A 22,181-nucleotide genomic window follows, 5' to 3' on the forward strand; every position below is an offset into this window, starting at 1 on the left:
GGTGCTTCGAGGATGGATTAAAAATGTACTGTAGGTACCCGGAAGCAGAGCAGAAAGTACAGCAATGAAAGTGCTAGCTTTATTCTCTTACACAGCTTTGTATTTCTTTTATAGTTGCTGATAGCAGTGGGAGAGGATGGTTTTTACGGGCAAGACAGAAAGAATAATGCACAGTGTCAGTTCCTTGGAGAACGACAGATCTTTAAAGTTCCATGCACGTTTCTGTGCTATGTGAATAATAAACAACTGCAACACTAAATACAAAAGAAAACCACACGATGCAAAGTTTCTTACTGAAACCTAAACCCACAGGAATTCAGAGTTTTGTCTTTCATTCTGGTCCACATAATAAAAAAAATACTTAGCACTTATTTAGTACTTTTCATCTGTAGACCTCAGAGCTTTACAAACATGGTAAGTATCATTTTCCCTATTACGATCCCTTTTGTATGGAAAAACATGGAAGAGAGTGAAATCTGTGAAAACATTATGCAGTAACTAGGGTCTCAGAAGTGACCGTCATTCATCACAATCTGACACATGACTCGGTGTGTCATGATGCACCACATGCATAGTCACAAAAGCCTGTTGTGAAGAGGTGCAGCCTGCAGATAATTGTGTCAAGGCTGGCATGAGACAAGAGAGCATCTAACAATCCAGAGCATCTAAGAATCTGTGATGAGCTATACCAACAGAGAGATGTCTGATGGTAAGGTTTCTGCAGAGTGTACATTCTGCAGCAAAAAGCTTCCTAGGAATGCCAAGGAAAAAGGCATCTCTATACTAAATTACATTAGTTTTTCAGGAGAGCACATCTATTATGCATGCAAGTATGAGCTTTACCTTCCCACAGCCACTGTTTGCAGTTCCTTTACCAACTTTGTGTAATGTAAAAATATAGCTCTGTACTTGGCAGGGTAGTATATCACTTATCCAAATCTGGGAGATTTCCATGCATATTTCCAGTAAATTCCACTTTATCTAATCCATTTCTGATGGTTACCATCTTGGCTGATACCAAGGAATAAACCAGGGACAGCTAGAGCTAAAAGCAGAAGTTGTTACAGTTTGAGCTAAGTTTTCTAGTTGAGAGCTAGAACAGACCCATGTCTTCCATGGATTGGGTACAGAATAGGAAATGAAATCTTCACTGATCATTGGGTTGCATAACATGCCGAAGTGCCTCCAAAGCATTTTTTTTTCTTAACTCAAGAGCATGCCAGTCATGGGAACATGGAAAATCACTTTTGTGATGCCTAAATCTTAGGGACAAGGTAGGGGTGAGTATTTGTTAATATGTACCATAATTCCAAATAATGGTTATCATTTGTTTGTTGAGTAACCAATGAAAATTGTGCAAATTGCTATCTTATTTTAGCAAAGCTATAAAACAGTTATTTATTATTACATATTATTTGTATGCTGCAAATAACCCAAGGCCTCATTATGCTATAAACATATGACAAAGTGCCAGTCCCTGTCCTAAAGAACTTATAACTGAAGTAATAATGCCATACTCCAGTATAAATTTATAGCATATTCAGACCAGCTGTTTGTTATATATAAATGTGTCACAATTCCAAATAAGATAGAATTAATAATTTTATACTTCATCATTTGTACTCTGAATTATCTAAAGGTGCTTTGCTAATGATGAGCAAATACACAACACAGTAGGTGTGATGCTAACTTTGGTCATACAGATGTTGTACAGTAAGCATAAGTTATAAAGGCACGTTCATAAATAATTTTAAAATGGATGCAAGTACAGTGACAACTGCCTTAAGCTGTCATGCAAAGGAATGACAGGAATTGGTTGCTTAACAAAGATATACTTCAGAATTGTGCACAATATGTTTGGTTGCAGTGTCGCCTACTGGAAAGAGCACTAGATTGGGATTCAGGAGACATGGGTTCTATTCCTAGCTCTGCTACTAGCCTGCTGGGTGACCTTGGGTAAGTCACTTCACCACTCTGTGCCTCAGTTTTCCCATCTGCAAAATGGAGATAGTGACACTGATCTTTATTAAGTGATTTTCGACACACTGATGAAAAGCACTATGTAAGGGGTAGGCATTATTAATATTTTGAGTCTGATTCTCTTCTGTGCCCGAGCTCTGCTCAACATAAGGGTAGGATTAAGAAAGTGGGAACAGGCATCAGGGAGGCAATTATGATGACTACCGGTTTCTCAGTGCCTTTCCCACCACTGATGCCATTTAGAGCTGCTTCCAAGCACTGACACAGGGTTCTTAATGGCTATTTCCTTGGTGGAGTTGGTACTCCACTGTGCCCACCTTCTGCCTCCAAAACATAACCTTCCACTCACATTCCCCCAAGGCAGGACAAAGGGGCTGGCTACAGTGTAAATACACCACAAAAGATTTCCCCTCTAGCAAGGGAATTTTTTTACCAGGTACTTTTAGCTGGATTGTGGCCCCTTTGCATAATGGCTTGAGAATACCCAGTTTCAGAATCTGTCATTATGAGTGAGTCTCTTACAATTGGAGATTGCCTAGTAAAGATGGCTTCCTGTACACCTTTCATTCTAGTGTTTTAATACCTACATTTATTTTGATAAATTTCTGTATGGAAAGTTCATGTTAAAGAAAGAGCCAAAATTTTCCTGTATTATTGTACTTGTAATTTACCTCAGTATTCATCTTGATAATCTGCAAAATAAAGTACAGTATGTTACCATTTTTACTGTGAAATCCCCTTTAATGCAAACAGTCCTAAAAATCATTCTTCACATTTTCAGCAAATACTCTGATTTAATACAGATTCACAGAGAATATTATTCACTATTAATTTGCTTTGAAATCACAGCTACATTTCCCAGGGATTATTTAAAAAGTACTTAAGGAAGATACTGAAGTAATATTTAGGCTTTTGAAATATAAACTGTGCTTCAAATGAGTCAGTAGTTTATAAATTGAAAATGCATTTAAACTTCTCTGGGTTCTTAGTCCCAAATCCTCAGCACACTGAAGACAGAGTTTGGCCACTCACATTGGTGGGACAAGACTCTGACCCTTGGGAAGTAGACTGCTCCAGTAATATGCATGTATGTGCTCAACAGAGCTAAAGAGTTTCTCAGATGGCTCACTAACTGAAGGAATTCCCAGAAATGACATTCTCAATGCAGTAAAATTTGGAAGAGACAGACACATGTTTCCACAAACTGTGGAATCTATAGTTCAGAGAGAGATGCTATTCTGTGTCCATTGCAAATGAGTATACTGGAGGATGTGATTGCTCTACATGTTTGATCTAACAACTTCACAGATGTACATTGCTTATACATGATGTCTTGAGAGACAGTTCTGTCCTACTTTGCTTCTTTCTGTTATTTTAGCATACTGTCCCGGATTCACAAATCATGTATTTGCTGACTGCTTTTGAGAGACACCTGTGTGCATTGTAACCGAAAGGATGCAACACAAATTTATCACACATGCAAATATATACACTTATTTTCCTTCTGCATGGCTGAAATGTAACAAAACAGTCCAGCATTTCTGTTGTCATAGCATTTATGACTTTGTCAGTAACTTAAATTCTCAAAAAAAAACAACAACAAAAAACCCCTAAATTGTTGCACATCAGAAATGGTTTTAATATCTCTGGATAATTCCACAAATGACTTGAATATACCAAATACTGTTTCAGCAATAATAATTGAGTACTACTCAGTAAAGCACACTATGGAACCCAATGGTAGCATATACTCAAAGCATGTTTCTTTTATTGTACAAAAAGTGGAATTCACTTTTGTAATAACATTTGTGGAGTAACAGATATCTAGGAGTATTTTCATATAGTATGAAAGTAAAGAGCCACAAATGTCAATGGTTTAAAATATCTCACAAGTTTCCTGGTAGTAACAATAATTTCTGCTATGGATGGTTGGCTTGTTAAGCATTCTGTGTGAAAAACGGTACTGTTTGTAACACACTTCAAGTTTTACACGAGAGTCATTAAAAGCTGGGCTATTATTTGTAATAGATATCTTTCCTTCTCGCGCTTTTCCCAATCGTTTTTACCAAAACACTATTCTCCTTTTCCCAGACCTGGCAGTAGTTCTATACCCAGCCCATCTGTTTTGATGCCCTCTGCCCGCGTAGTGGGGCCCAGAAAAGTAAATATAGGGTCTGACTTGGTATAGATATGGCAATTTCCTGCATGTCCTTGGGAGAACTTTTTGAATTAAGTTTAAATATCTTTGGGGTCCACTATTTTAAATGCAAAATTTATGTATCATTATGTATGGTTCCTGCATAAGTTTACTCATGTCCATCTAGCCTATCCTGTCTTCTGACAGTGGCCAGTGACGGATGCTTGAGGGAATGAACAGAGCAGGGCAATATTGAGTGATCTGTCCCTTGTAATTCAGCCCCAACTTCTGAAAGTTGGAGGTTTAGGGACACCTCGAGCATAGGGTTGCATCCCTAACCATTTTGGCTAATACCCATTGATGGACCTATCGCCCATGAACTTATCTAATTCATTTTTGAAGCCAATTACACTTTTGGCCTTTACAACATCCCCTGGCAATGAGTTCTGCAGGTTGACTGTGTGTTGTGTGAAGAAGTACTTCCTTATGTTTGTTTTAAATCTGGCACCTCTTAATTTCCTCTGGTGACCTCTGGTTCTTATGTTATGTGAAGGGATAAATAACACTTTATTCATTTTCTCCACATCATTCATCATCATTTTATAGACCTCTGTCATATTCCTTTTAGTCAACTCTTGTTTTAAATTGAACAGTTCCAGTCTTTTTAATCTTTCCTCCTATGGAAGCTGTTCCATACCCCTAATCAGTTTTGTTGCCCTTCTCTGTATCTTTTACAATTTTAATATATATCTTTTTCAGATGGGGCAACCAGAACTGCACACAGTATTTAAGGTGTGGGTGTACCAGGGATTTGTATAGTGACATTATATTTTCTGATTTATCTGTCCATCCCTTTCCTAAGGGTTTCAAACATTGATAGCTTTTTTAAAAAAAATATCCCTGCACATTGAGCAGATGTTTTCAGAGACCTACCCACAATTACTCCAAGATCTTTCTTGAGTGGTAACAGCTAATTTAGACCCCATCATTTTGAAGGAATAGTTGGGATTATTTTTTTTTCTAATGTGTATTACTTTGCACTTATCAACATTGTATTTCATCTATTGTTTTTTTTTTGCCCAGACACCAGTTTAGTGAGATCGCTTTGTAACTCATCACAGTTTGCTTTGGACTTAACTATCTTAGTAATGTAGTATCTTCTGCAGATTTTGTCACCTCACTGTCACCCCCTTTCCAGACCATTTATGAATATGTTGGACAGCACAGGTCCCAGTAGAGATCCTTGGGGGACCCCATTATTTATCTCTCTCCATTGTGAAAAATAACCATATATTCCAACCCTTTGTTTCCTATCTTTTAACCAGTTACTGATCTATGAAAGGAACTTCCCTTTTATCCCATGACTGCTTCCTTTGCTTAATAGCCTTTACTGAGGAACATTGTCAAAGGCTTTCTGAAAGTCCCAGTATACTGTATTTGCTAGATCACCCTTGTCCTCATCCAAAGAATTCTAATAGATTGGTGAGGCATGACTTCCCTTTACAAAAGCTGTGTCGACTCTTCCTCAAAATACCATGTTTATCTATGTGTCTGATAATTCTATTCTGTACTGTTGTTTCAACCAATTTGCTTCTGGAACCTTTTTTTTAAAAACCAGTGTTAGATTAACTACCCTCTGGTACAGAGGCTGATTTAAATAATATGTTATATACCACAGTTACTAGTTTTACCATTTCATATTTGAATTCCTTCAGAACTCTTGAGTGAATACCTTCTATCCTGGTGACTTTTTACTGTTTAAAAAATGTATCAATTTGTTCCAAAACCCCCTCTATTGACACGTCAGTCTGGGATAGTTCCTCAGATTTGTTCTGTACAAAGAATAGCTCTAATGTGAGTAGCTCCCCAACATACTCTCCAGTGAAAACTGATTCAGAGAATTCATTTAGCTTCTCTTCAATGGCTTTATCTTCTTTGGGTGCTCCTTTAGCACATCAATCAGTCAATGACCCCATTGACTGTTTGGCAGGCTTCCTTCTTCTGATATACTTCAATATTTTTGTTAGTTTTTGTGGTATTTAGCTAGTTGCTCATCAAATGCTTTCTTGGTCTGCCTTCTTACATTTTTACTTCACTTGCCAGAGTTTGTACTCTTTCTGTTTTACACATGTTGAACTTCATGCCTAAATATGTCTAATTTTTGGTATCCCATTTTGATTTCCCTAGTGCAAGCAAGACTGAGGGACTGATCACAGATAAGAGTATTCATAGTTGTTTATAGTCTCATCTTATCTGGTACTCATTCAGTAAGTCCATAATCTTTGGCGGTGTAGAGTGTGACCACCCTGCAGAATCAATACTGTTCTCACTCCTGTCTCGGTGAGATTAAATCTGGGGACTATCTCATTTAGTACAGAGGAATCTTGGGTGTTTTAGGCCTAAATTAATTTAAGCAGAGTAAACAGCTTTTTTGCAGTCCCACTATCCAGGATGGTGGAGAAATAAACTGTCCACTCTCAAATTTCTAGTAGTTTGTGGGAGAAGGAGGTAGTAGCCCAACTAACTAATCTCAACAAAGAAGACCTGATGTACAGGTGAGTCAGTCATTTGCCCTGTGAAGACTTCAGAAATGAGGGCAATAGTGGGCTATTTAACCTTTTTTTTGTACCAGACACCCTGCCTTAAAAAAACAAGTGGGAGTGGAGGAACCTCAGCACCATGTTGGATGAGGCCCTTAAATGGGTTTGAGGGACATGTGCACCTCACAGTTCAGAAGCTGCATGAGAAGTAAGTGGGCTCTCTCTCACACTCTCTCTCTCTCACACACGCGCACACACGATCCTCAATGCAGTAAAAAAAAACAAAACAAAGCCACTTTAGAGCTGTTGAAGCTTGCCATCTTGGTTTTATAGTGTTTAGGGATTATAAACCAGCAGATTCAGTTCTTAGGGGGTTCATATCTGTTATAGTTAGCAGGTGTTTGTCAAGCCACTGGGAGTGAATGCCTCTCTGGAAGCACTCTGCCCTTTGCAGGATTAAGCCTCTGTTAATGGGATATGAGGATTCTGAGAGACTCTCGGGATCTGGTCATTATTATGTGGTTATAAAGAGCACTTCAGAAACCTGTTCACTTCTTTCATTACACAGAGTAAATAAAAATTGTAGCAAAACCTGATGATCACAGTCAAAATGTTAAAAAGAAAGCAAAAACGTGACATGGGTGTGGAATCTGATACATTCTGCAAAAGAGGCACTTCCACAACAGGACAAATATTGCACTAATTTCAAAGGAAGAGAGCTGCACCTATATTACTATAAACCTTCTGTATTGCTATTCTAAATATAATTCTAACTTCTATATAGTGTAAATATAATATCACTCTAGTGGTGTAATCACTCTTCCAAGAGCTTAATTTATTTATTTTTTTTATCTTGGCCCTGAATATGAAGAACCTCATCAGAAAATCCTAATTCAAAATTGGCTGATAGGGCTTTTATATCTCTGATTGGATTCCGGTTTTTGATGATGGCCATTTATGTGTGGAACTAATGACTGCAGCATTATGTAAGCAGGTGCGTTCCTCGCTGTTCAATATCTACTAGCTTCAACAGAGCTAGGAGGCTGGTAAGTGAACTCAGATGACAACTGCAAGATAAAGTTTAGAATACCACCCCCATAATCCCTTGCATGTGTATCTCGAGGGGATAATCTAGGCCTAAATTAGTAATCTAAATTTATAAATGTAACTAAATTGGTGAGGATCAATGAGAAAACCTCGGAGTGTCTTAGAAATAACATTGCACAAGAAGGCTGAAGGATTTTTTATTATTGGTCAATGGAACATAATTTGTCATTTATCACCCTCACTTTGAGAACTAAAGCTCTGTTTCATTGCTGGATGAGTGAAATAAAAGAGGATACAATTTTTTTAAAAAAATAAGGGAAAATATATACTGAAGTATGAGAAGAAAAAGGGATTGCATTCTAAATATAGTAGATAGGGCATTGAAATCTGCTATTTGTCTAAAACCTGTTCACCACACTGTAGCCGGGACATTCTCTTGGGACTTTGATGTCTTTTAACTGTAAGGCACTAGGTGCCTTAAGATATTTAGGAATTGTTCTTCCATAAAATCAAGTGTCAAACAAGTGATGAGACAAAATTATGTGTGTGTGTTTGCTTTTTTAAGTTATCAAATTATAAAAGTATGTGACAGGACTAGAAAATCAACCTGGAAAAAATACGTTTTCCACAAAGTGAATTTGTTTGATTGTTTGTGTTGGCAGAATATGCCAGTGCTTATCTTTTGTTCTTACAGGCACAAAACTGAAAATTTATACAGATAAATCTAAGAAATCTTTCTAAACTGACATTTCAAGATCTCAGAATTTGAGTTAATTCTTAATTCTGGCTTCTCCTTCCACTAATGTCAATTAAATAAATTATATATACACTATTTATTTTTATTTTAAAATCCTATCCTAATAGACAATACTGGGATAATCATTTATATTATGAAACTGTTGAAAGATTTTATAATACAAAGTGTTCTACAACTGACAAAAATATAGAAACCAAAATATTTTTCAAAACTTGAGGTACTGTATGTGCTTCTGGGATTCAAAATGAAGTACTGATTATTTATCTTTCATTTCAATTTTCTTAGATTAAGTGTCTTATTTCTCAATTCCAGGAGCTGATGCTGTGGAGGCCCAGTGTAAGAGATTTGAAGTGAGGGCAAGTGAAGGTGAAAAGGTGCTGTTTTCTGCAGATGAAGATGAGATCATCATTGGAGCTGACAGACTCAAAGTAACAGGTAGAGTAACGAACAGGTCTCTAAACAATATTTGTTTGTATTCCCTGGTGATAATTTTACTTAGTGAACTTGTATCTCTCAGACTTTCATAAACTCTTTTCCCATAGCAATGAATGGGTATATGGGGACAGATTCTTAGCATTAGCAGTGAGTGCTTGAGCTGTTCAGAATAATCTAGGATGAGCAACCAACAGGTGCTGCATAATGTCATGTATGAAAGACATTTTCTAATGCTCAGAATAGGGTGACTGGATAGAAAGTGTAAAAAATTGGGACAGGAGGTGAAGGGTAATAGGTCCCTATATAAGAAAAAGCCCTGAATATTGGGACTGTCCCTATAAAATCGGGACACCTGGTCACCCTGGCTCAGAATAAATTTCTTTGTGACTAGAGTTGAACTTAGAATGAAGTTTATATGACCACAAACTGTATATGTTTCATTTTTAACAGGGATGATTTTATATGTTGTCATTAATAAAGCATTGATTTATGGTATATGTGCCATTTTGAAAGGTTTTACTTACATAATGCCCCCTCCTAATTGTGTAAGAGCCTCCATTACGTAGTATGTTTTGCATTTCTTCTGTACTGAAAATGTCAAATCTAATTTCTGTATGGCCAAGTAGTGCTCAACTAAAGCAGGCTCACCTTGAATTTGAGAAGGGGAAGCCTATTTCTGAGCTTAACCTTAGTCCGCTTAATAGAAGAATTAGAAAGTACTCTCACTTAGGAGGCAAATTACCCAGTTTTGGGCAAGTCTGTAAGATTTATATACTATCAGTGTAAAACAGATGACCACTAAAACATCTTTATGCATTTCCTGAACATCAGTACCTAGAAGGTGTATCGATGCATTATTATATACTTGATTGTAGTGCAGGGTGAACCTTAAAAGGCTCAGATAAACTAGGCTTAGTTTAGATAAGCATCTAAACATTCAATACTTAAAAAGCCTTATCTGAACTAGAGGTGGGTCTGAATTATGAAGTTCTAATCCAGAGTGAGATACAAATCTGAATTTCCCCACAATTCAAGTATGTTTGGACTCGGAGTACCAGGTCAGTCCACATTTAAGAGAGGCTTGAATTACAAAATTCAGATTATTATTCCACTTCTCTAAAATTCAAGTGGGATGGTTCTGTTTTGAGCCAATGTTTAAGTGGAGCTATTTTGTCTGTAAAGTTAAGCTGTAAATCCCTTGCAACAATAGGCTTTTTGTGAGATTTTAGAAACTACTACTTCTTTACAGTCAGGCCAGATATATCAAAATGGTTTTCTCATACTATTTTACTACTACCACTTCCAGTCCAGACTAGACCCAGGAAATCCAGAGGCACAGCCTGTGGGGGGAAAAAGTTAACCAAACTTTCTTTTTAAGCATCAGAAAAGGTATCAGATTACAATAATATTGATTAATAGGTAAAGAATGTTTTTTTATTCACTCCTATTCTTCCATTCCTACCTGATCTCTACTTATTTTTCACATTTCTCTTCTCATGCTGGTACTTCATACTCAAAGGCTTTTCACAGTAGACAATTTAGAAATGCCATCCTGTGAAATAGCATTAGTTCCATCTGTTTACAAGAATGGGGTGGAGAGTTTTTCATTGCTTCAGAGGAGCTCTTCACAGACAGAAGTTTTAGGAGACTTTTATCATGATAGAGGAGACATCGGAAGAACGTTAGAAGAAAAAGGCAGAATCATCCTGGAGCCGCACTGGGATCCAAACTCCCAGTCAGATTGTTAAATATTCAGACATTCAATCTTACACAATTGACACGAGCTTTCAAAGCAGCTATTAAAAGTGTACAAAAGAAAACACGTCTGACAAAGGACAGAGAAGTGCTAGAGTTGTCACCATTAGGGAAACTAATTGTGTGCTGTAGATGTGATATATCTTTTTAAAGACTTTGAAAAGCAATGTATTGTATAAGTGAACCTTAACTTCAGTTTATATGGCTATATTTTCAAAGTGGCTGAGTCTAAGCAGTTCCCATTGACTTCAATAGGACCAGTAGGGAAAATCAGGCCAATAAAATTGTTCCTTGTGACAAAGAAAAGGATTTTTCTCTTAATTCCTGAAAGAAACCAAAGTGTATATATCTAATATTAAATGAAACATAACTATAGGTTTTTTTAAAAAATACTGAAGATTTTACCTTACCTACAAAGGCCAGGAAAATTTGAATTAATGCTGATTTGACACTGTTAGCTAAATTTCAGGGATTACTGTATATATATGGTCCTCTACTATAGGATGTCATGATATCAGTGAATTGAAATAGCTATGGCCTAACATTTGTTTGTATATATAGTGGCTTCTAAGTGCAAACTAAGCCCTGATCCTGGAGTCACTTATGCACAGCCTAAGCTTTACTCATGTGAACAGTCCCACTGAGTTTAATGGGAACTACTCACATGAGTAAAGTTGAGCATGCGTGTAAGTGTCTGCAGGGTGAGGGCCCAAGAGAATACTGTGTATACTTTGGTAATGCTATCTACTGTTACTGAAGCAATAGAAAAGTTCTCAAGTTTCACCACTTTATGAACTACGGGCCAGATTGATGAACATACTCATCAGCTCTGATTGTTTTCAATTGGAGCTGCTGAGTGCTAAGTACATTTGAAAAGCTGTCCCTAGTATGCAGATGGATCTTCTCTGGAACACAGGTGCAGATTCACTAAATGATCATAGTGATGTCTTGTTACTTAGAATGAATTTATTAAAGCAATATAGGTGCATGCAAATGCTGGGAACAACCTGGGTAAATTTGGCCTGTTTGTGGGCATTTGGATATATTAGAGATTGCTAGAGCAGGGTGACATTTTTTGGAAGCATAGTTTATTTGCCGAATAAATGCAATTTAGTCAGCCTGAAACTATTTGTGATTTTGACACAAATTTACTGAATATTTTGGAGAAAAAATAAGGCTAGATTCACAAAATGGCTGGAGAGGAGGTGTCCACCTTATAACTATGTTAGAGCATTCACCCAGGATGTGGGAAACCCAGGGATTTGAACCAACATCTCCCTACATCCAGGTGAGTGCCCTAAATAGCAGACTATAGGCTATTCTGGGCTGGATACCTTCAACAGAAGAGAGAGAAAGCAACTCAGCTTTATATAAATGATTACATGTTATTTGGAGCAGGGACTTGAACCTGGACTTCTCACCTCTCAGGTGAGTGCCCTAGCAACCATACTATGGAGTCATTCTTTCTTTTTTTTGCTCTCTCTCCCTCCCTCCTCCTCCTCCTCCCCTTCCCCCCCCCTCGCCCCCCCCCCCCCCCGGTTCAGCTGTTTTATATAAAGTGGAAGAACTTCAACAGCAGAACTTGAGAGAGCTCAACCCAAGAATAATGTATAGCCTGTTAGTTAGGGCATTCAGCTGGAAAGAAGGAGGCCTACCCTCCCTCTTTGGAGCCGCGATTTGAACCCAAGTCTGTCCACTCTGAGGAGAGTGCCCTAACCACTGGAGTAAAAAATATAATCACTATATACACAGGCCTCATCTGGAGTACTGTGTCCAGTTTTGGGCCCCACACTACAAGAAGGATGTGGAAAAATTGGAGAGAGTCCAGCGGAGAGCAACAAAAATTATTAGGGGACTGGAACACATGACTTATGAGGCGAGGCTGAGGGAACTGGGATTGTTTAGTCTATGGAAGAGAAGAATGAGGGGGGTTTTGATAGCTGCTTTCAACTACCTGAAAGGGGGTTCCAGAGAGGATGGCTCTAGACTATTCTCAGTGGTAGCGGATGACAGGACAAGGAATAATGGTCTCAAGTTGCAGTGGGGGAGATTTAGGTTGGATATCAGGAAAAACTTTTTCACTAAGAGGGTGGTGAAACACTGGAATGCGTTACCTAGGGAGGTGGTGGAATCTCCTTCCTTAGAAGTTTTTAAGGTCAGGCTTGATAAAGCCCTGGCTGGGATGATTTAATTGGGGATCGGTCCTGCTTTGAGCAGGGGGTTGGACTAGATGACCTCCTGAGGTCCCTTCCAACCCTGATATTCTATGATTCTACCTGCTACTACCACCATGTTGTGATCCTAGCCCTTTAAAAATGCTTGGAAACAAAACAGTTCAGGTTGAATGACACGCTTTGTTTGGCCCAAAACAAATGTTTTTTGATTCAGTGAATTTTTGGATTTGGTTTGATCTGAACTGATTTTTTTTTCCAGAGCTGTCAGTGAAATGAAAAATCAATTATTCTCCAAGCTGTAGAGATGAATGGTAATTGTAGAGTACTAGTCATTGATGGAAAGTGTTAGTAGGGCATTTTTTAATGAAGGAGAGTACTTGCTGTTGCTATGGTGTCTCTTAGCATCCAAGTTATTTACTGATGACCAAGAATTTCTGCTTATGTTTTTTTTTTCCTTAAAGATGAATATTCTTGGGCTTAGGTTTGCTTACTTTGTCTGGTATATCTTGGCTGGGTATAGCACCAAACTCCAGAGCTTAAAGTGCTGCTATTTATTAAATATACTATCTCTGGTTCCCTTTGGCTCCTGTGCCCTACCTTTCTCAATATAAGGACAGAGCTGTTCAAAATATACATTGAAGTGTAAAACTGGTTAAAAATGTGTGTGTATAGATAAGTGTTTGCATTTATTTGCAAACTTAAAAACTGACCTATTCCTGTAAGAAAAAAATCAGTAAGGGTACTACACTGTACACAAAACCTTCCCATTTTTAGGTGTTAATAAATGAGTTTTTAAGAGAAAGTGGGCCCATTTTCAATTTAAAAAATACTTTGCACCAGAACATGCAGCAGTTTCTATTTTCACTTTTTTTTAGTTTAAAAAAAAAACATTTTGTAAACATTTCACAAAAAGCAAAATGTGTGCCTAGAAATCAGATAAAAAGAAGCAATTTCTTTGCAAAAACTTCCACAAATAACATTTAACAGATTTCTTTAACTGATGATTAAATGAAGCCTAGATAGATAGATAATATAAAAATGATGAGGCCTAAATTAGCTTGTTACCATTCAAGAAAGACATCTTGGAGTCTTCGTGGATGGTTTCTCTGAAAACATCCATTCCATGTGCAACAGTAGTCCAAATAGGTAACCAGATGTTATGTATCATTAGGAAAGGGATACATAATAAGATAGAAAATATAATAATGCCATTATACAAATCCATGATATACCCACAGCTTGAATACTGGCTGCAGTTCTGGTCTCCCCATCTCAAAACAAGTATATTAGAATTGGAAAAGATACAGAAAAGGGCAACAAAAATGATTAGAGGTATGGAGCAGCTAACATATGAGGTGAGACTAAAATGACTGGGATTGTTAAATTAAGAAATAGATGGCTAAAGGGGGATATCAAATCATGAATGGTGTGGAGAAAGTGAATAGGGAAGTTTTATCCCTTCATATAACACAAGAACTAAGGGTCACCTGATGATGATGATGATCAGCATGTTTAAAACAAACCAAAGGAATTACTTCTTCACACAATTCAGTCAACCTGTGGAACTCACTGCCAGGGGATGTTATGAAGGCCAAAAGTATAACTGCGATTCAAAAAGAATGAGGTAAGTTCATGGGCGATAGGTCCATCAATGGACATTGGCCAAGATGGTCAGAGATGCAACCCCATTCTGTGGGTGTCCCTAAGCCTCTGACTGTAAGGAGCTGGCTGGGACTGAATGACAGGGGATGGATCATTCAATAATTGCCCTGTTCTGTTCATTCCCTGTGAAGCATCTGGCACCAGCCACTGTCAGGAGGCCGGATACTTGGCTAGATGGACCATTGGTCTGACCCAGTATGGCTATTCTTATGTTCTTAAGATCACTCTTTTACAGTTACTTCCTGACTAGCCTCATTAAACTGATGTTAATGGCCCAGGAATTTAGGGGCCTATAATGTAACTAGGATGAAACATTGGCTAGAATCCAAAACCTTTTTCTGTAAAAACTCTGCAGTCCCTTTTATGTTAACTCTTTAATCAGCTTATAATAACACAAAAGTATCCTCTATATTGGGATTTTAAAATGTCAATTTAATTACCTTCTCTAAATGGGTTACACAAAAATCCTTGATTTCCAAACTTCTAGATTCCCTGAAAAGAAAACGGAGCATGCACTGCGCTGCAGCCAAACATCAAAGCTGTAGCAAGTCGGATGAGCTTCATTACTGACTGCAGACCAAAACTGAGACTATTGAGCCAAGCTATCCAGGAATGTCAATTGGAGAGGAACTAAATACTTTGTAACAACTGTACGAGTTTACATGTAGACTCATGGAAAGTACTAAAATCTTTCCAAAAGATGGTAAAATACCCAGCCTGGGAAAAAACATACATTTCTTCATATCACAGGTCTTTGAGTTCCGACCAATGATTGTGTACTACTTTTAATTTTTTCAGAAAAACCCGGTGAAGTGATGAGTCTCTGTGGGTTGCATCAGTCAATTTACATTACACTCTATGACATGATATAACTGATTAAACCTGTCAAGGGGTCACAGTGCCAAGCATCAGATGTAAATGGGAAAGAAAAAAAAGAGTATTTTTCTCAAGCTGACACTTTCATAACCACAGTACCTTGGGGTGGTATGTAGAGAAGAAGAGGAGGGGAAAGCAGGACTTTGAAAAGAAGGAATAAACAAACAGAAACAGAACCATATTTCTGCATGGAAAATCAGAAGTTTTCAAGTTACAGTAATTCAGGATTGATATTACAGTGTAAACCAGATTTTGTTTTCCCACTTAACTGTGGCCTAGAGGTCTCTCTCAGGAATCACCACTTTATGAATGAACCCACTACGTAGTTAGCAACTTTTGTCAAGATTCTTCTGAGGGCTACACCTCTGATGAGTTGCAGAAAGCCACACAGCCAGACTCTGTTGGTTGTTCTCCCTTTGGATACTCAGGAAACATTGGTGCAACACAGCTTACAATGCAACCTAATATAAGATGATATGACAAATTTCTGTCTTTAGAGATCTGGAAATATTAAGCATCAGGTAAAAGCTACAAGGCTTGTGACACTTTTATTTGTCTATCTAGAATGCAAGGAATCTTATTTTGTGCAAGAAAAGTGTGGCACCAGCACACTGGTGAAACAAGCCATTGAGAAAATGAATATACATTCTTCCAGGACTAGCAAAACCTGGAGGCAGAAGCTGTATTTTTGTTTCCAGAAAAAAATTACAGTTATGGATTTCCCCATTAAGGAGCTTCATAGCTAACCTTGAAATTTTATAAATATTATATTAAAAGGTGAGCATAGGAGTTCTTGTTATTTTGCCACTAAAAATAATGGAGTCACCATGGCCATTGACACTTTACCTTATGAGAAGCTCACTAAATAATGAAAATAATTCACACCCACATTGCAGAGGTGCCAAAGCTTAATTTAAAAATCTTGATGATATAGAGTTTGCTGATATAATTTATAGAACTTCTATTTCTCTCTCATTCCACCACCATTTTCTGCTTGTCTTTAAATTGTGTTTGTTCTTTCCTACTTTATCACACAATGGGAGACAAAGACTGTGCACATTCTGAAAGCTTTGCATTCTTGTGACAAATTTAAAACTTCACATCCTTCCCTTTTTTGTTTTAAATTGTAGAACATCAGCCAGACAGGGAAGTTACTTCAGAGAATTTTCTCTAGGGAGTTGATGGATAAACAAAATGTATAAACCTACACTGGGTAACAGAACGTCGAACCTTTGTGGGGGACTGCTGTCTTTCCTAGCCCCAGGACTCCTGTTGCCAGCCTTAACACATTCCAGGGAGGCTTCAGAGGAAGAAGAGGAGTGTGGCTATTGCCAAGGGGCTGGGAAGTGGGGCTGAGCAGTAGAGCTCCCAGCTGACTCCATGAACCCTGTTGTTTGGGGGTCCCAGGGCAGCCCTCCTATTGCATACATCCAGGTTCTCAAGAAGTTGACCTATCAATCTGTTCCTGCAAGGTGAAAGGAGGGGGCCTGTCCTAGTAGAATTGACAGCGTTTACCAAGGATCTCCCTATGCCCTTCTGGAAACTCCCCCAAACAGACTAGATCTGTTCACCCCTGGGAGGAAACGGATACAGCCCTCCACTCAAAGGATTGACACCCACGCAGTACTTTTCCAAAACAACCTATTTTCTTTATTTAGTGTAACCAGCCTTTCCTAACACAATTAATCTAAACCTAAATTAAAATATAAACATAAATCCCTAAGCACAGGTATATAAGTTAAACTACCCAAGACCATAATGTCATACAGATGGAATGGCTTAAGTGACTATGTTCCGCACGTGGTGATCAGTCATATGTAGGACACAGACAGCAATCTTAATAAACTAAACTTTATGCATATAGAACAAGGTAACATTCATAATACAAACACACATCTTTATTATCCCAAGCATACACATTTATTAACCCTATTTCTATTCTATATCCTATACTATGACTGATATCCTTACTCTCCCTGGCATTCTTTCCCTCTGTCTTAGGGATCCTTCTTCTTTGTCTTGGGATCCTTTTCTGCTTTGTGCTAGCAGCCCCCTGCTGCAGCTGCTGTCACCCTGCAGTTGCTTCTTTCTTCAGGTCTTCTTCCTTGCTGACCTTTGCTCTTGTAGGTTTCTCTGATCTTCTCCTGCTCCTAACCTGACTTTTGCCTGCCTGCTCTCTGCCTTATACACTGTTTTTGGCTTGTTCTGATTGGCTTATTTTTCATCTATCTTTAGCATACCTATCCTCCAGTCACCTTTAGACCTTCTATGATTGGTCCATACTTATAGCTCAATGACAACTGCTAAATATTGCTGTCAATCAAAGCTGTCACCCAACAAGTTTTAAGTATTATGGGATGTTACTATTATGGTATAGTGACCCTCACCCAGTTTTGGACTGAGCATGCCTGTATGATCCCTCCCTGCCGTTTTGGAGTGACCTTTACCTGACCTCAGTCCACACCCTACCGACCAACGTCTTAGTCATAGGCTGAACTGCTCGGAACTGCCAAGTCACTGCCCTTGGCTGTGTGCCAACATTCTGTGCACACTTACAGTTATCAAAATTTTAAACGATAAACAATTACCTTATTTCTTTAATAAATACTTATTTTGCAAACTTATGTATCTTAATGTTATGCCACCCCATTTCTGACCAATTTAATTAATTTTATTTCAGTTTTCCCCTCTTTTCAGTTACTGGTGGCAGAGCAATGTTTTCCAGTGCTACGCTTGCAAACAAGATAGAGCAGCTCAAAATCCTTTCGTATCACTGTTACATGCCTTTTGCAGTCCTACTGCAGAACCCAGGTCCTTGACCTCAATGGGTATGCTGGCTGTCTAATTGTGTGGGCCCTTTCCCTATCTTCCACCTTCCCTAAATCCCAATCTAAAATGAAAAGATGCTTTTCTTCCCCCTTTATTGTTAATTATTTAATAATCAGGATTTTTATTATTAACATGTTGTTAGTTATGCAGGAAAGTGTGACAAACCTTGAAAATGCATGAGTGTAATGCCATATGCATGACATTTGACAGGTCTGTGTACAAATGTAATGTATGTTGACTCATGCTCAACTGCACACCTGTCACCCTTTCTTTCAGCAAGCCCAGTAGAAGGATCATCATTCAAGGTGAATGAATTTTGGAGGGAAAAGTGATGCAGAGTAGGAGAAGCACTTAATAACATTCACCCGGCTTACTAAGCTAAGTCGTAGGTGGCACTGGCAAAATTGCTATGTTTGATGTGGTTGTAAAAAAATAAAAATTCCAAATAGAGACTGAGCAAAAGTTAAGTACACATGCCAAATTAGTGGACTCCTATTGAACCCAGCTCTCTATTCATAGCAAAAAAGCAAAAGTTCAGCTATCACAAAATATGACTGTTTGGTACATAATATTGATCTATACCCCAAAATTGTGTTTTTATGTATAGGATATCTGAGATGGTGTTTTGGAATGTCAGGGGGAGCAGACAGCTTCAGCCCCTTCCCACAATAACTGGGCCTGTGATTGAAAGCCATTAGACTTGAATGAATCTAGCTGCCAAACAGAGCGACCATCACGGGGGCATTCTCTCAGGTGGCTGGCTGACTAGGGCTTTGTCTACACTCGCTCTTTTGTCGGTAAAACTTTTGTCGGTCAGGGGTTTGAAAAAACACACCCTTGACAGACATAAGTTTCACCGACAAAAGAGCTAGTGTGGACAGCGCTATGTCGGCAGGATAGGCTCATTGGATTGGTTTAATTATGCCGGCAGGAGAGCTCTCTCCTGCTGGCAAAGAGCGGCTACATGGGAAACCTTACAGTGGCACAGCTGTAGTGGTACAGCTGTGCCGTTGTCAGGTCCATAGTATAGATATGACCTAGGAAGAACCAGTCTGAGGCTAATGGAAGACTTCTCATCCTGCAATAAACCCATTGAGCAGTGTGGTAACTGGCGTCAGGAGCACACATGGAGGACAGATCTTTGATAATTTGGAATTTTCTGAAAGGAGAGGGAGGAACAGATATGGGGGTATATTCTCTGGAAAACAAAGTGGAATGAGGCTGGATCCCAAGAGATTCCCTTTGCTTCCAAAAAGAACGTAAGCTGGTTTGGTGGTTATCTTGTAACACAAGGGGAAAGCCCATCTGTGACAGATTCATAATAATGTATTAATATTGTGTGTTGGTGTGGTTACCATGGATTTTCTGTATGACTACAATGATTTAACTAAGCAAGAGTTTGAAAAAACAGGTAGAAAGGAAAAGAATGGCTCAAAATGAGCCACCCCATAGCAAATGCTTGAGTTGTTAATGGACCATGCCAGAATCAGTGGCTCTAGGGCTGTGTCTTGATCTCCTGCTGAGTCTACAGGACTTGTTTAGGGAACTAGAGGATGGTTTAAAAGGGGCTCTTTCTCAAAAGATGGGTGGTAGTTGTTCGTGGGGAACCAGACTTGTCACAGACACCCACTGGGGTATCTGAAGAAGTTAGGTCTTCCTTAGGTTACCATTAGAAGAAACCTTAGGTACAACTGTCATGCATGTAGACTGTAGTTTTAAACATCTTTTTTCTTCTGATGCTTTGTTCCTACTGCAAAATAAGCAATATTTTTGTGTTAAGGAGACTTTCTGATCACTGTATACCTCAGAACAGACACTCCCAAAGGGAGGAACTGCAATTGTCCAAACTCATTCAGACCTACTGTGTGAGAACAGTGGATACACAGGGTTCTGTACCTCAGTACCTGGTCTAGGACTGGGAGAGTTGTGCAATTCTGCCCCCAGACAGGTAAAGGCACAAGACTTTACACCTGAAGTCATATGCCCTCAGAGAGACCAGAAAAGGAACAAAGGTGCTGTTAGTCCTATAACCATGACACTATCTAACTCAGCATGCAGTGAAGCATGAAATTAGATGAGACTAAATATGGATATGGGCTGTTTATTTTGAAGCCATTTTCTCCAATGCTTTGTTCTGTTTGCTAATAAACATACTTGTTTTAAGAAGGCTATTGGTCACTATATCAATGCTCACAGATTCCCAAGGAAAGTACCAGTCAGATCTGCATGGTAATAAGTTGGCACAGATGAAGTATTGTACCCTGATCCTGGGCTGAGAGTTAAGCACCCAAAAGTTGGGAAATGCTAATGTTACAGTTGCACTCTTTTTGTGAATGCATGACTATGAATCCTTAGTTACCTGAATATATGTGGCTTGATTCTCTCATGTGCCTAAGCTCTTCTCAGTACAGGACAGTGGATGTGAGGTAGTTGATTCCAACTTCCTGATTCTCCGGACCAGTCCATGACCCCAGTTGTTAGAGCTGCTTCAGCACACCTCTAATGTGCACCACTAATATAGGGTCCCTAACTGACCATATGCCAGTGGAGCATAGAAATAGGGAAGTGAGCTCTGCCAAGCCCTCTCCTCACCTGACATGCCTCCTAAGCAGGGGTGGGGATATCCGATTCAGGGGACAAATCCATTATGCTTGCACCAGCAGCATCTGGCAGTGGAGTTATCTGTCGACCAGCTGCATCCAGTGTCTGGCTCCTTTCTGCCTCTCGTCAGTGGAACAGATGAACCAGATCTGAATAGAGGATCTGTCCCATTCAAATTCTTCAATGGAATTTTCAAAAATCCTTGATATTTAATTTCTACTACCATAAATACACTTGTATAGCGTTATTATTATTATTATTATTTATTATATTCTTTCATCCTTTTATACTTACACCAATTTGAATGTCCCAATGATCTAGTAAATGTGCATTCCCATTCATAAGTTTTCCTTGCAGTTACCTAAAGTTGAGGTTGTCCAAACATTTTAATTTTAATGGATTATTTTTGGATACTTCTACCATTTTGGCTCAAGTCTGGCTTGTTTGTTATCAATTTGCAAGTGAGCATGTTGGGAAATTTTGAGTAGAAATGCCTCAGTCATTGATGAGAGTGAATAAAATAGTTTTTCTTTTAGAAAAAATTGTTTGTTTCCATTTTTCCCCACAGCTTTCCCATTGCAGTGCAAGATGATGGAAAACTGATATTTGAAAGGCATAAATCCCTAAATGGTAGATGTGCTTTTTGGTGGTCTAGTAAAATTCAGTTTTGATTTCGCCAGGTTTAAAGTTTAAAAAGGGCTTTCTACATCCACAGTTGGGTTTTTTAGTTTAGTTTAGTGTTTTGTTAAATGAGACAGAGCCAACTCAAAGCAGCTTGCATTGACCAAAAACCTGGCTCATTGTTTTAACCTGTTAGGGTGTTTTCACTTTTCAGGGTGTCTCCTAAAGCTCCTACTTTTGTGGTAATAAAAATATTGAGAGGTTAGAAAATATTATCATAGTAATAGTAAAAAGGTCACATTTTAAATCCGGTTTTCTAGATTTTCAAAGCTGTGCACCTAACTTGTGATGCTCATACATTTTTATGTGAGCATATATCTGGATTTGCATATATTCATTTAGTATTACACACGTAAAATGGACACACCAAAATACACATGCATTTTTTCATATGTGGCTTTGGAAATCTTGTTCACTATTTGGATCTGATGCCTTCATTATTGAGAATGAGTTTAAAGATGGAAACCATGGGCTAGATTCCCTGGTCATATAAGCATGAGGTGTGGAGGGGGCATGTCAGAGGCCAGAGGCAGACACCCAGCTGCTCTAACTTCCATTGGTTCTGAGTGGCATTGTATCAGGAAGTCACAACTGGCCCCTTCTGAAGTTAGGACACGGTGGATAATTGAACCTGTTTGGTAAACTGAGATGGGCCTGAACCAAAGAATCCTATATCTTAATACACTTTGGAGTTTTGAAATCTAAAC

General features: G+C 38.5%; 1 protein-coding gene across 3 annotated transcripts in view; it reads left to right on the forward strand.

The window, feature by feature from the left end:
- Nucleotides 1–22,181, forward strand: part of SGCZ (sarcoglycan zeta) — an 804,491-nt gene that overhangs the window by 716,635 nt on the left and 65,675 nt on the right. For all 3 annotated transcript variants that reach the window (XM_074951351.1, XM_074951353.1, XM_074951352.1), the window contains one exon: nt 8,774–8,896. In XM_074951351.1, the coding sequence (XP_074807452.1) occupies nt 8,774–8,896 (123 nt within the window). The remainder of the gene's footprint in view (nt 1–8,773; nt 8,897–22,181) is intronic.

The sequence above is a fragment of the Natator depressus genome, chromosome 4, assembly GCF_965152275.1.
Source record: "Natator depressus isolate rNatDep1 chromosome 4, rNatDep2.hap1, whole genome shotgun sequence".
Classification (NCBI taxonomy): Eukaryota; Metazoa; Chordata; order Testudines; family Cheloniidae; genus Natator; species Natator depressus.